Source organism: Oncorhynchus mykiss, chromosome 16, assembly GCF_013265735.2.
Source record: "Oncorhynchus mykiss isolate Arlee chromosome 16, USDA_OmykA_1.1, whole genome shotgun sequence".
Taxonomy (NCBI): Eukaryota; Metazoa; Chordata; class Actinopteri; order Salmoniformes; family Salmonidae; genus Oncorhynchus; species Oncorhynchus mykiss.
Window position 1 is genome coordinate 56,206,786 of NC_048580.1, and position 15,550 is coordinate 56,222,335.

General features: G+C 42.1%; 1 protein-coding gene across 2 annotated transcripts; it reads right to left on the reverse strand.

Moving 5' to 3' along the window:
• Positions 1-26: 26 nt before the first annotated feature.
• LOC110492369 (glucose-6-phosphate 1-dehydrogenase) lies at positions 27-14,793 on the reverse strand. Of its 2 annotated transcripts, none has more exons than XM_021566623.2 (13): positions 14,518-14,793; positions 12,950-13,071; positions 5,857-5,894; positions 5,612-5,720; positions 3,638-3,855; positions 3,252-3,410; positions 2,962-3,087; positions 2,745-2,838; positions 2,246-2,432; positions 1,899-2,134; positions 1,677-1,753; positions 1,414-1,506; positions 27-1,299 (listed from the first exon to the last, which is right to left on the reverse strand). In XM_021566623.2, the coding sequence occupies exons 1-13, from the start codon at positions 14,543-14,545 to the stop codon at positions 1,209-1,211; spliced, it is 1,578 nt and encodes a 525-aa protein (XP_021422298.1). In that variant the 5' UTR covers positions 14,546-14,793; the 3' UTR covers positions 27-1,208. The 2 variants fall into 2 exon arrangements, with proteins under 2 accessions (XP_021422298.1, XP_021422300.1); XM_021566625.2 differs by lacking the exon at positions 14,518-14,793 and adding an exon at positions 14,346-14,499.
• Positions 14,794-15,550: the final 757 nt, after the last annotated feature.

Here is a 15,550-nt window from a genome sequence, read left to right on the forward strand (position 1 = left end):
TCTTTACATGAGACAAATTGCCAAAATTGTAATGCAAATCTATTTATTGAGCATATAAATTAAAAACAAAAAAAAGCAGCAACATTGTGACAAGAATGCAAGATACTTCTAGAGACCAACCCCTTAAACACAAAATACCTGTATCAATGGAGACTGAACACAAAAATAAGTTCTGGAAATAACATGTGAATGTTCAGTCTATAACACAGTATACCATTAAATAGACAGCATTATGTTGACCCTGTGACAGACCTTGTCATTTCTAAACTCTTATCCAAAATGATCATTAACTTCAATAGGCCATGCCTGGAAATGTAAGAAAATGTCAACAAAAAGCAAAGTAACAGAGTGAGAATGAGAGAACTCAGTTCTTGGAATTCAGCACACCAAAGCTTTGTTCTAAATACAATGTTGCTCTTAAGAAATTCAAGATGAGAAACTGCCTGCAGAAAATATTGACCTCTGCATTAAACCACCATGTTCTGAACCCACTTCATAATAACAATAAGGATTATTACTATGCAACATGGTTTTCCTTGGTCCAAAATAGCATGAGAAAAACAAAAGGATAACCTTAATAGTAAAAACAACAACTGCAGAGCATTATAAAGTAGTACAATTATATCAGTTTATACATGTGGTCATAGTGGAGGGTGGTAGACATTCATTGTAATTCCCACCATTAATGGGTTATCTACATTTTGTTCTCCATCTCCAACTTTTGATAGCTATGGTTACTAATGTCACAACTCTGGCCTAATTCTGTTTCACCCCCTTTTCCCTGAAGTTTGTATTCGAACACTACCTCAAGGTGTGAGGAGTATGTTGGAAACAAGCAGTGGCAGGGTAGAGAATCAGATCACAACCACAGCTTTTGAATCCATTAAGAGAACCAAAAGAGTGCACACTTCAGGAAGAAGAGGGAGAAACAGAAATGTGGCTAGTGTTTCTCTCGCTCCCTTCATCCCCAGTGGTTAAGTGCCCCCCCGACTAGTTAAGACCTGATGAGCATTCATGTAGTAGCTGAGACCTAGTCTGTTCCCATACTTTTACATAGCTTCCTTTCCATACATGCATATATATCCTAATCTCTCTGTTGACTGTTGCCCTGACAGGTCTGGAAAGGAAAGAGCAATAACTCCATCAGACCAAAGTATTGCTGCTCATTTACCCCGCTCTGGTCCCTCCCCCTCTCCTGCCATCCTGTTTCACAGTTTGTGGGGGTTGACCCATTTGTATGTTCCTTCATAGTGGAAACCAACCCTCTTTGATAGCTCATCTGCTTCTGTTGGACCCCGGCTAGGAAGAAGGGAAAGAACAAATCAATCACAAAATAAAACCAAAAATACCACTGACAAATTAATGGGACTATTGACTTGCGATACTTGTTTAACTGTGAATGGTAAATCTTACCTTCCATATATGTAGGGGATGGGGGGAGGTTTCTCGCTCTCGATCTGATGAAGGAGAGGCGTAAAGATCCTCCAGGCTTCCCTCAGCTCATCACTGAGTGAATAGAGAACACAATGTAAGGAGAGTAGCACATAGTAATGCAGCCAATGGGCTGCATTGCACCATCTTGTGGACATAAATATAATGCATGTTCAGTCTTATTTTCATAACACAAACACCATGGCAACAGAAGGGACTTCTGAGCAAGACAGAGCCTGACTGACCTCCTGACAAAGTGCATCTGGCTGCCACAGAAGACGTCCAGGATGAGACGCTCGTAGGCGTCGGGCAAATTCACATCCTGAGGAGAGAAAAGATTAGTGAAAATTGAGCAAATAAGGTTGAACATTTTGCCTATATATGGGTTGCTAAAATGTGAGCGTGGTGAGGTAGTGTGCGAGTGTCTGTTTTCTATGAGTGATGGGGGGGTTCATTCAGTATCTCACCTTATATCGGCTTTTGTAGGTGAGGTCCAGCTCCGTCTCCTCCGGGTGGAAATACACTCCTGGTTTCTTGCTCATCATCTTCGCGTAGACGGCCTCGTTGGGCTGCACACGCACCACCAGCTCATTCCTACGACACTGCGCTCCAAAGATGTCCCCCGGAACATCCGTGAACTGCAACCGCACCTCCGCTTTCCTCTCGTTCAGGGCTTTGCCGCAACGCAGGATGAAGGGAACACCTTTGGAAGAACAGAGTAATTACAGTTATCACTGAGGAGTGAGCTGGTTTTACCAGACAGTGAAAGCACAACAAGCAAGACTGGAGGGAGAGAGAAAACCGAGGTTCTCACCATCCCAGCGCTCGTTGTGCACGTAGAGCACAGCTGTGGTGAAGGTGGCCTGGGTGGAGCCTTTGGGGACAGTGGGGTCATCAAGGTAACCCAGCTTGGCATCCCCCTCTCCCTCTGGGTCACCCACATACTGCCCCAACACCACATCTGACATGGTAATGGGGGCAATGCACTTCAGCACCTTCACCTGCAGGGGAGAGAGTGGTCAGGGAGAGAGTGGTGGTCAGGGAGAGAGTGGTGGTCAGGGAGACAGTGGTGGTCAGGGAGACAGTGGTGGTCAGGGAGACAGTGGTGGTCAGGGAGACAGTGGTGGTCAGGGAGACAGTGGTCAGGGAGACAGTGGTCAGGGAGAGAGAGTACGAAGTGATTGGTTTGAAGTCTACTTGTTTATTCTGTTTGGTTTTACTAACTAATAAAGATTGTCAGTTTTCTGGAGGGGCCAATGGAGTCAAGTGAAGATGTGCATTTTGGGCTTTAGTTTGTGTCCATGTTGCTGTACCTTTTCATCCCTGACATCATCAGAGCTGGTGGAGGCAGGCTTCTCCATGGCAACCAGCGAGAGCATCTGGAGCAAGTGGTTCTGCATGACATCCCTGAAAAAAAAATGTAATACAAAATGGAGGGTGAGAAGTTACAGACCTACTAGTAGAACATGGCAAGAATAAATGCCTTCATTGAGGTTTGATGTCATTGAGCGCTAACGCAGTTCTCCTCACCGGATGATTCCAAAGTCGTCAAAGTAGCCGCCCCGGCCCTGGGTGCCGAAGGGTTCTTTGAAGGTGAGGACCACACAAGCTATGCTGTCCCTGTTCCAGATGGGCCCAAAGATCCGGTTCCCAAACCTGGAATATTTACCACCGTTTAACCTCAGCCTTATTGACATGGACATAGCTGAAACACACACAGCTGTCTGTTTATTAATGTTGTTCTTTCTCACCCCAAAGACAGTGAGGGACAGAGACTGCAAAAGAGAATAGAAAAAGAGTGGAGACCATTTGTCCTGTACCTGAGGACCATGAGGTTCTGCACCATCTCCTTGCCCAGGTAGTGGTCTATGCGGTAGATCTGGTCCTCAGTGAACAGGGAAGAGAGGTGGGTGGACAGCTCCTCTGAGCTCTGCAGGTCACGACCAAATGGCTTCTCCACAATCACTCTGCTCCAGCCCCTAATAAAACACACAGATAGGAGGGGAGGTAAGCATGTTTTGGATATTAAACAACAGAAGAGGGAGAAGCTAATCTAATGAGCAGCTCTCCCCAGACAAGACCGATTACATGAAGCAAGTGGATTAAATATGAACAGGCCTGTTCAAGGCCTTAGCAACACCACAGAGGAGGATTGAGAGGAGAGGGAGTCAGAGACTGAACAGCAAGACATGACAGGCTTACTGACTTGGTACTCATGCAGTGGTGCTTGATGTTCTTGGTGACATCGTGGTAGACGCTGGGCGGCAGGGCGAGGTAGAAGAGGCGGTTGGCCTTTCCCCCCCCGGGCAGGGACAACAGGTGGGTGTGGAGGTTGGAGAAGGCACTCTCCTCGGTGTACTTTCCACTGACATAAGAGTTACGGCTGAAGAACACAGACAACCGCTCCGCCTCAGAGTCTGCCACCTGGGACCACAGAGAGATAGGAATGTTGTCATACGTCTATAAACATGCACAAACACACATACAGTGCCTTGCGAAAGTATTCGGCCCCCTTGAACTTTGCGACCTTTTGCCACATTTCAGGTTTCAAACATAAAGATATAAAACTGTATTTTTTTGTGAAGAATCAACAACAAGTGGGACACAATCATGAAGTGGAACGACATTTATTGGATATTTCAAACTTTTTTAACAAATCAAAATCTGAAAAATTGGGCGTGCAAAATTATTCAGCCCCCTTAAGTTAATACTTTGTAGCGCCACCTTTTGCTGCGATTACAGCTGTAAGTCGCTTGGGGTATGTCTCTATCAGTTTTGCACATCGAGAGACTGACATTTTTTCCCATTCCTCCTTGCAAAACAGCTCGAGCTCAGTGAGTTTGGATGGAGAGCATTTGTGAACAGCAGTTTTCAGTTCTTTCCACAGATTCTCGATTGGATTCAGGTCTGGACTTTGACTTGGCCATTCTAACACCTGGATATGTTTATTTTTGAACCATTCCATTGTAGATTTTGCTTTATGTTTTGGATCATTGTCTTGTTGGAAGACAAATCTCCGTCCCAGTCTCAGGTCTTTTGCAGACTCCATCAGGTTTTCTTCCAGAATGGTCCTGTATTTGGCTCCACCCATCTTCCCATCAATTTTAACCATCTTCCCTGTCCCTGCTGAAGAAAAGCAGGCCCAAACCATGATGCTGCCACCACCATGTTTGACAGTGGGGATGGTGGGTTCAGCTGTGTTGCTTTTACGACAAACATAACGTTTTGCATTGTTGCCAAAAAGTTCAATTTTGGTTTCATCTGACCAGAGCACCTTTTTCCACATGTTTGGTGTGTCTCCCAGGTGGCTTGTGGCAAACTTTAAACGACATTTTTTATGGATATCTTTAAGAAATGTCTTTCTTCTTGCCACTCTTCAATAAAGGCGAGATTTGTGCAATATACGACTGATTGTTGTCCTATGGACAGAGTCTCCCACCTCAGCTGTAGATCTCTGCAGTTCATCCAGAGTGATCATGGGCCTCTTGGCTGCATCTCTGATCAGTCTTCTCCTTGTATGAGCTGAAAGTTTAGAGGGACGGCCAGGTCTTGGTAGATTTGCAGTGGTCTGATACTCCTTCCATTTCAATATTATCGCTTGCACAGTGCTCCTTGGGATGTTTAAAGCTTGGGAAATCTTTTTGTATCCAAATCCGGCTTTAAAAACTTCTTCACAACAGTATCTCGGACCTGCCTGGTGTGTTCCTTGTTCTTCATGATGCTCTCTGCGCTTTTAACGGACCTCTGAGACTATCACAGTGCAGGTGCATTTATACGGAGACTTGATTACACACAGGTGGATTGTATTTATTATCATTAGTCATTTAGGTCAACATTGGATCATTCAGAGATCCTCACTGAACTTATGGAGAGAGTTTTCTGCACTGAAAGTAAAGGGGCTGAATAATTTTGCACACCCAATTTTTCAGTTTTTGATTTGTTAAAAAAGTTTGAAATATCCAATAAATGTCGTTCCACTTCATGATTGTGTCCCACTTGTTGTTGATTCTTCACAAAAAAAATACAGTTTTATATCTTTATGTTTGAAGCCTGAAATGTGGCAAAAGGTCGCAAAGTTCAAGGGGGCCGAATACTTTCGCAAGGCACTGTACATATGCATTAACCCACACAGTGTAAAAATGTGGGTCAATATGTAATGCGTTCATTTGGAAAGTCTCACCTTCATATAGGGCATGGAGGCAGTTTTGATGGAATCCACCGTCAGGTCAGAGCGTGCAAAGCCCACAAAGTGAGTCTGTTCAGGGAGTAGACCATCTCTAAACAACCACCTGAGTGAGACGGGGGTATAAGAACAGAAAGGAGGATCATTAGGAGTTTTTACTCATCACTTGACACCAGAGAAAATCCACAGCTGCCCTGTGATAGCCACTTCTCATTTTAAGACTAAAGAGGCTGCACACTCACCACAGAGTTGGGTAGATTTTCTTTTTGGCTAGATCCCCCTAAAGAGAAACATATGAACATTATTAACATGTTAACACAAAACCAGATTAGTCACCTCTAAAATGTTGATTGAAACAGAGGCTAGCTATATACACACACAAAAAAATTATTTAGTCAGTCACCAATTGTGCACTTAAATGAGAGAGGCCTGTAATTTTCATCATAGGTACACTTCAACTATGACAGACAAAATGAGAAGAAACAAAATCCAGAAAAACACAGTGTAGGATTTTTTATGAATTTATTTGCAAATTATGGCGGAAAATAAGTATTTGGTCACCTATAAACAAGCAAGATTTCTGTCTCTCACAGACCTGTAACTTCTTTAAGAGGCTCCTCTGTCCTCCACTCGTTACCTGTATTAATGGCACCTGTTTGAACTTGTTATCAGTATAAAATACCTGTCTACAACCTCAAACAGTCACACTCCAAACTCCATTATGGCCAAGACCAAAGAGCTGTCAAAGGACACCAGAAACAAAATTGTAGACCTGCACCAGGCTGGGAAGACTGAATCTGCAATAGGTAAGCAGCTTGATTTGAAGAAATCAACTGTGGGAGCAATTATTAGGAAACGGAAGACATACAAGACCACTGATAATCTACCTCGATCTAGGGCCCCACGCAAGATCACACCCCGTGGGGTCAAAATGATCACAAGAACTGTGAGCAAAAATCCCAGAACAACACGGGGGGACCTAGTGAATGACCTGCAGAGAGCTGGGACCAAAGTAACAAAGCCTACCATCAGCAAGGGCATTGAAGAAGGAACGTGGCTGGGTCTTTCAGCATGACAATGATCCCAAACACACCGCCCGGGCAACGAAGGAGTGGCTTTGTAAGAAGTATTTCAAGGTCCTGGAGTGGCCTAGCCAGTCTCCAGATCTCAACCCCATAGAAAATCTTTGGAGGGAGTTGAAAGTCTGTGTTATACAGTGTGTGAAAACCTTGTCAAACATTTTCTGTAAGTCTTCACCTCTGTCATTGCCAACAAAGGGTATATAAAGTATTGATATAAACTTTTGTTATTGACCAAATACTTATTTTCCACCATAATTTGCAAATTAAATTCATTAAAAATCCTACAATGATTTTCTGGATTTTTTTTTCTCATTTTGTCTGTCATAGTTGAAGTGTACCTATGAGGAAAATTACAGATCTCTCTTGCACAATTGGTGGCTGACTAAATACTTTTTTGCACCACAGTATAGCAGCACTACAGACAGACGCTTCAATCAGGTCCATCAGTGTGGTGATTATTAGTACAGTGATTTTAGAATTGGTGCATTCATCTTAAAATAACTAGGTGAGACATCACTGGCAGTCCCCAGCTTTGCCACTAGAAGGTCCCATCACATTCTAGTGTGACTATTTTACATTATCAAAAACACTTACACAACATTGATATGAATACTGAGCGCAAATACATTTTTTTTTTTTTAAATCAACCTATTTCAACATTACTTTAGTGCAACATGTCCTTTGTGTTAAAGTAACAAACATTATTGTAACTTTATTGTAACATTTGAACTTGTACTTCAGTGCAATATTCATTGTAACATAGTGAATGTTGCACTAAAATGTCAATGACAAACAACTGTATAGCAGTTGTGTGATTCATTCCCACTGAACATAAAGGTAACATTTAGGATAGAGGTAGCCTGTAGAATATGCTTTCAAGTAGAGGCCTACACTGAACAAAATCAATCTTAGTAGGTAAGGCTTCAGAACCAAGTGCATGATTAAATTTGTGCATCACTATTTTGAACTACAATCAGTCAGACAGTATGTCTTGAATTAATTGACGTTTTCTAAAAACATTTCAGTCATTTTGAGTGTCTTTTTCCCTTTTGTCGGCTTCTCGGCTTTTGACTTTTCTTTTTGGGGCTTTTTCAGCCCTTTTCCATTCACTCTCATCTCCTTTTCTACTGTTCATGGTATATCTTGACGCACTCAATTTGCAGTGGTGCTCTGCATTTCTCACATGCATAGGTAGTGCGTGTCACAATGCCGACATCTGTTACCGGTGCATCGTGTTGATTGGCCAGTGAGAAGAAGCTTTGTCATATCTTGCCTGATCTTCAACAGTAGCAACCAGTAGAGATCTCCTTCCGCGGCTCAGTGGTTTCGTGCCAAACGTTTGCTTAAGAGACTGTGCCACTATCCGTGAGAAGGTCTATGGCCCCTCCCATAACGTCTCTGTAAAAGAAACGGCTGTTTACGAGTGCACTGTTGAGAGACCATGCAAAGATCGGCCATCACCACTTCTTAGCACCCATGTGCTCATTGTATCGGTTGATGCAATTTGGTTGTGGGACCCAACCCAGTCTCAGGGAGGATAGTGTGGGATCCACCATATGGTTCCACATGTAACCACTGGATGAGACAAGGCCCCATAGCTTGTAACAAAAACGGATTGGTTTACCTCTTATGAATTGCTTACATCCATGTCGGCCATAGGATTAGATCATGCTCTCATCCAATGACAGCCATTCCTGAAATGGCATGACTTTGTATGACTGATTGAGCTGGGAGAAGATGGGCCTAACCTTAAAATGGGTCATCAGTGATCTTTGTGTTGTCAACCACATGAACGGAGGCCATTATTTCATCAGAGCGATTTCGCCACATTACATTAAATGCTTTCATTGTGTACATCACTGTCAAGTGACCAGTACATGCGTCTTCTTGGAACAGAGCTGTACCCAGATGTGATAAGGATCCCATAGAATGTAAGGAGCTCATCCATACTCAGATACAGTTGCTTGTCCTTGGTCTGGGTGGAGTAGAGGTTGGACATGTCAATGGTGATCTCTCTTAGGGTGGGTGGATACATTAGTAGGAAAACATCCATTGGGTTGGGGCAGCTTTGTTTGACACATTCTGTAGCATTTGGGCTGAATACTATGTGTTAAATCACAGCGGTGGCAGGCCTCTTCGATCATTTGAACAATCAATCTTTATTTTTGACCACCTACAGCTTTTCCCTTAGCTCTTCTGACTGGACCCTCTTGGCTCTTCATTAGCAACAGTGGAGGGGGGTGGGTAGGTCATCATCACTGATAACGTTGTTCCTGTCATGATCTGATGCACTGTTATCCCGCCGGTCACTATTTTCGCCGTCAACATGTTTACTCATTCTATGACCACACTGAACAAAGTTGAGTAATTGCAAATGCATATATCAATTAGAGGGCGACCGATTAATCAGAATGGCCGATTAATTAGGGCCGATTTCAAGTGTTCATAACAATCGGAAATCTGTATTTTTGGGCACAGATTTGCCAATTTTTTAAATATATTTTTTTATACCTTTATTTAACTAGGCAAGTCAGTTAAGAACACATTCTTATTTTCAATGACGGCCTAGGAACGGTAGGTTAACTGCCTCGTTCAGGGGCAGAACGACAGATTTTCACCTTGTCAGCTCGAGGAATCCAATCTTGCAACCTTACAGTTAACTAGTCCAACGCAATAACGACCTGCCTCTCTCTCGTTGCACTCCACAAGGAGACTGCCTGTTACGCGAATGCAGTAAGCCAAGGTAAGTTGCTAGCTAGCATTAAACTTATCTTATAAAAAACAATCATAATCACTTGTTAACTACACATGGTTGATGATATTACTAGATATTTTCTAGCATGTCCTGCGTTGCATATAATCTGACTGAGCATACAAGTATCTGACTGAGTGGTGGTAGGCAGAAGCAGGCGCGTAAACATCCATTCAAACAGCACTTTCGTGCGTTTTGCCAGCAGCTCTTCGTTGTGCGTCAAGCATTGCGCTGTTTTTGACTTCAAGCCTATCAACTCCCGAGATGAGGCTGGTGTAACCAAAGTGAGATGGCTAGCTAGCTAGTGTGCGCTAATAGCGTTTCATACGACACTCGCTCTGAGCCTTTTAGTAGTTGTTCCCCTTACTCTGCATGGGTAACGCTGCTTCGATGGTGGCTGTTGTCGTTGTGTTGCTGGTTCGAGCCCAGGGAGGAGCGAGGAGAGGGACGGAAGCTATACTGTTACATTGGCAATACTAAAGTGCCTATAAAAACATCCAATAGTCAAAGGTTAATGAAATACAAATGGTATAGAGGGAAATAGTCCTATAATAACTACAACCCAAAACTTTTTACCTGGGAATATTGAAGACATGTTAAAAGGAACCACCAGCTTTCATATGTTCTCATGTTCTGAGCAAGGAACTTAAACGTTAGCTTTCTTACATGGCACATATTGCACTTTTACTTTCTTCTCCAACACTTTGTTTTTGCATTATTTAAACCAAATTGAACATGTTTCATTATTTACTTAAGGCTAAATTGATTTTATTGGTGTATTATATTAAAGTTAAAATAAGTGTTCTTATTCAGTATTGTTGTAATTGTCTTTATTACAAATACATAATAAATAAATAAATAAATAGGCGGATTAATCGGTATCGGCTTTTCTGGTCCCCCAATAATCGGTATCGGCGTTGAAAAATCATAATCGGTCGACCTCTAATATCAATACTAGACACCTTAAAAGATGTATACCAAAAATATTCGTCCTCTCTTTATGTTAACATAAACTCAGCAAAAAAATAAATAAACGTTCCTTTTTCAGGACCCTGTCTTTCGAAGATAATTTGTAAAAATCCAAATAACTACAGATTCTTCATTGTAAAGGTTTTAAACACTGTTTCCCATGCTTGTTCAATGAACCATAAACAATTAATGAACATGCACCTGTGGAACGGTCGTTAAGACAAGAACAGCTCACAGACGTTAGGCAATTAAGGTTACAGTTATGAAAACTTAAACACTAAAGAGGCCTTTCTACTGACTCTGAAAAACACCAAAAGAAAGATTCCCAGGGTCCCTGCTCATCTGCGTGAACATGCCTTAGGCATGCTGCAAGGAGGCATGAGGACTGCAGAAGAGACAACCCAGTCCAAGCTCTTCTGAGCGGGAGCTGCCCTCCTGTAGGGGTGGGAGGGACAAGAGGTGACGGTACAGAGTGCTCGGATTGGGATGTAGGGTTGGAGCAAAGCTTGAAGGTAAGGAGGTGCAGTTCCCCTTGCTGCTCCATAGGCAAGCACCAGGGTCTTGAAGATGATGCGAGCTGTGTGCGGAGGAGCGAGTTGACATGGGAGAACTTAGGAAGGTTGAACACCAAGCGGGCTTGGTATGCCACTTGGGGAAAAACTTAAACATAATAATTCATCCGAATGGCCTTATGGACTATTGTGTCTTATTCCAGTGATTTGTGTCTAATGACAAAATGGGTTACACCTTTAAACTGATATGCATTAGCCTATGCCCATCCTCAGTCTGTCCATGACTACTGGCCTTCTGTCCCGCCTCAGCTGAGAGGAAAATGCAAACCGGGGGTGGCTTGACAAACACCATCGAATCACATTTCTCTCATCATTCTTCAGTTAATCATTAATATTTACTAATGTTTCATTGGCAGAGCGACTGTAATGAGGCCATGTTGAGTGAGGTGGTGTGTGTGCCTGCGGTGTATTTTTGTGTACATGTAACACCAGCTTGTGATTGGTGTGTGCTTGCTGAGTGTCAAGGACCGATTGCAGCATTGCACACAAACCATATTTTACAGTAGCCTATGTACATCACTGTTCCCAAAAACCACCATAGACACCACAAGGCTATGCCTTACCACCATTACCATTCCCCCATTCTGATTCCCAACATGCCTCTACTACCTTTGTCAGCAGTTTCCTTTCATTACGGTGACACTGCACTATTCAGCTCTTGCACCACTCCTTTCAACCAAGAGAAAATAGAGTGGGAGAACCGGCCTAAATGGAGAAGTGGGCGGAAGAATGATACATTGAGCTCCTCTCCGAAAGTACATTTTATCAGTTAACTGGGCAGGTGTTACAGGCGAAAACATGAAAAAACATTGTAGGCCAAGAGAGGACTTTTCTAGAGAAGGAAATACTGTAAGAAAATGCAACTTCAAAGTGACTCGACTGAGTCAGTGAATTGATAATCCTTGTAGGTACTGATAGGAGAAGAGATAGAAAGTAATTTCCCACAACCTATAATTCTGGCTCATTAGGCCATCTCTATGTGACTGGGGAACATAGTCATTCAGCTGAGTTGATCAACAAAAGATCAGTTCGTACACTATGATTGGCCAACGTACTGTCTGTGCGCAACATGATTAACTAACAAACCGTTCAAGCTGAACATGATTGGCTAACAAACAGTGTCATAATATCAAGGTTCATGATTGTTAGTTCTCTTTGTATCAAGGCCAGACTACAGCGAGCACAAGTGATTCTGGGGTTGCTTAGTTACACAAGCTCTGTGTAATGTGTCTCAATGAAATTTCTACATTTCCTCAAATGTGCAAACCCTCAAATGTGCAACCCCTCAAATGTGCAACCCCTCAAATGTGCAACCCCTCAAATGTGCAACCCCTCAAATGTGCAACCCCTCTTGTCTGTTTCAACACACCGTTCTCACTAAATGTGTTCCCTTATCTGTCCACCTAAAATCAAATAGGTATAACTGAACAAAACATTGAAATTATTCTAGGAGAAGACTAATTCTGTGTGTCTCGGACAAATGTATCCTAATTTTGGTAGCCTACATTTAGTAAATTGTTAATCCAGTGCAACTGATCGATCTTGAACTACCTCAGAATTGATTATAGGTTTAATTTCATCATTATGGTCCTGTGTGGCTCAGTCGGTAATGCATGGCGCTTGCAATGCCAATGGTTGTGGGTTCGATTCCTGCTGGGGCCACCATACGTAAAATGTACTCACACATGACTAAGTTGGTTTGGACAAAAGTGCCTTAAATGGCACATATTTTCAGGGAATTTCATAAAAGTCCAAAAGAAGATAGATGATGTTCACAACCTCAACTGATTCACTTATTTTGTCAGTCACTCGCTCCAATATGCATCCAACACACACTCACTCCACCAGCCCATTCACAACTTTCGTAATTATAAAAATAAAGTTGCCTGTGCTGTGGAGGGTCAAAACTTGCAGGGTCATTCATCAGTAATCAAAGTAGCCTCTAATTTCCCCATCTCACCGATGCTCCCATGATGATGAAGATGTGAGCGTCGGAATGATGGAACTCCTTGTCATCATGCAGCTCCTTCCGCAGCTCTCCGAACACCTCGGACCGAGAGAGGGGAATGGCACTCAATTTTCCTAGGCAAAGATAAATGTCAAAAACAAGTTATTATCAATAACAAGATTGGCCAAACATGAATGATAATACATGTAGGAACCCACAATATGAATAATACAGTGTAGTCTACTGTAGTCTAGTTTAATAGCATACTGAAGGAGTGAGAGTAAAAACTATTTTTGAATATCACACTATTATGCCAATAGACTAGAGCAGTAAGAGTACTGCTCTGGGCCTGTCTGGCACAATGATTCATACCAAGGGAGTATATAACAGCCAAAATTACTTTCAAAACACATAGCAAGTTAAATAACACCACACACAAACAATGAACTATCTGAACACTCAGAGACACAGCAATGCCTTGGGATCGACAGAAGAGGCAGGCTACAATAAGTGACAGAATAGATTGCTACATTCTTATTTCTACTTCCTTGTGTTCTACGAGCAGTAAGATTGTCCAAAGGGGAACAGATATATGAAAAATGTAGATTTACTTTCAGGAAGCACTCCTTTTCATTTGAGGAAAACAGTTTCAGCCCCAAATGTCTTCTAGCCAAATAGCACTTTATTTTAAGAGGGCACAAACAGCCTAGAGTCTATAAAACCATAAAACACAAATCATTTGATAAAAGTATTACGCAACCATTTGTTCCATATTGCGTTACACGTTTGGTAAAGAATCGGCCTACCCTTTCTGGTCATAGGCTGATAAGAAATAATCAAGATGTATTGTGTACCACCTTCAAAAGCAGTACTCTTATTTTACCTAAATGGCAACAGGTTAGAACTATATACAAATATTAGATACAATTTACAGACCGCGCACCCTTCGCGGATAAACGTTCGCCACTTTGCAGACGCACAGCTACAACACACCAGTAACTGTAATGTTATTAGCAAAATCCTCAGCCCAAACCCGTATTTTAAAAAAGGGCCGAACCTAGCTAGCAGTGACTACTGAAATAATACTGACTCACTTGCCTAGTCACGCTAACTAGCCGAATTTGTACCTGTAAAGTTACAAGGTAACTTAGCTAGCAAGCAAACTATTCATACTATGTACACAATATTTGGATCTAGGTCACCCATCAAAGTAACGTTTATTTAATGGCATACCATACTGCCATTTATTTAATGGCATACCATACTGACACTAACATCCCATCATGTTCGTGGCTGTTTTGACAGCATGACAAGAATGTAGCAGCAAAATGACCTGCTAGCATCGGCTAACTGTCAAGCTGTTCGTAATCAGAAGAATACCTTTACAAAACTATATATGGTTACTTACTTCCAGCCATTTCCAATTCAAACGATTATCTGAGAGTGTGGCGAAAACAGAGCTGTCTTCGCTCGAAACTTCTGTAAATCTACAAGCCACAAAACTTATTGCAGTTTCTTTCTTCCCTGTCGAAATGACACAACCGAATTCAGTGATTTTATTGGTTTAGAGGGAAACTCACCAGCGCTCGATCCACTTCCCATCACCATTTGCCTCCAATGACGTCACATTTCCAAATCCAGCAAAAGATGGGTGGGGCGTGGTTATCTGTACACTCTTCAGAGAAAAACACCAATCAAAGATAAGAAATAGCCATCACTGACATGCAAGTGGATATGTAGCAGAGGGGGTGGAAGACTCCCCAAATATATGGAAGAAGTCAGATGAGCCTAAAATTGAGCTTTTTGTCCATCAAGGAAAACGCTATGTCTTGTGTTTGACCAACCTGGATCAAATCCTGGACAAAATACTTTCTGGGATTATAAATAAAGTAATGTATAAACTGCATGAACATGGAAGAGACACCAAACACTGCTAATTCAAAATAATAAACGTAAATCAACAGATCATCATCTGGTATTGAAAATCCTTGCTAGTCCATTATCTGAAAATACTTCCTTTCACAGGGGAACATAATTTCTCTGCTTATGCTTGATTTCATTATCCATGATACATGCCACACACAGACATATGCTCCTAGACATTTCCACTTCACAATAACAGCACTTACAGTTGACCGTGGCAGCTCTAGCAGGGCCAACATTTCACGAACTGACTTGTTGGAAAAGTGGCATTCTATGACGGCGCCATGTTGAAAGTCACTGAGCTCGTCAGTAAGATCATTTGAGTACCAATGGTTGTTTGTGGAGATTGCATGGCTGTGTGCTTGATTTTATACACTTGTCAGCAACAGGTGTAGCTGAAATAGCTAAATCCACTCATTTGAATGGTGTCCACATAGTTTTATGTGTATATATACACACACTACTGTTCAAAAGTTTGGGGTCACTATTTTTTTGTCCACTAAAATAACAGAAAAGCGATCAGAAATATAGTGTAGACATTGTTAATGTTGTAAATGACTATTGTAGCTGGATACGTCTGATTTTTTATGAAATATCTACATAGGCGTACAGAGGTTCATTATCAGCAACCATCAATCCTGTGTTCCAATGGTACGTTTGGTGTTCACCAAAAGGCATGTGGGAGACTCC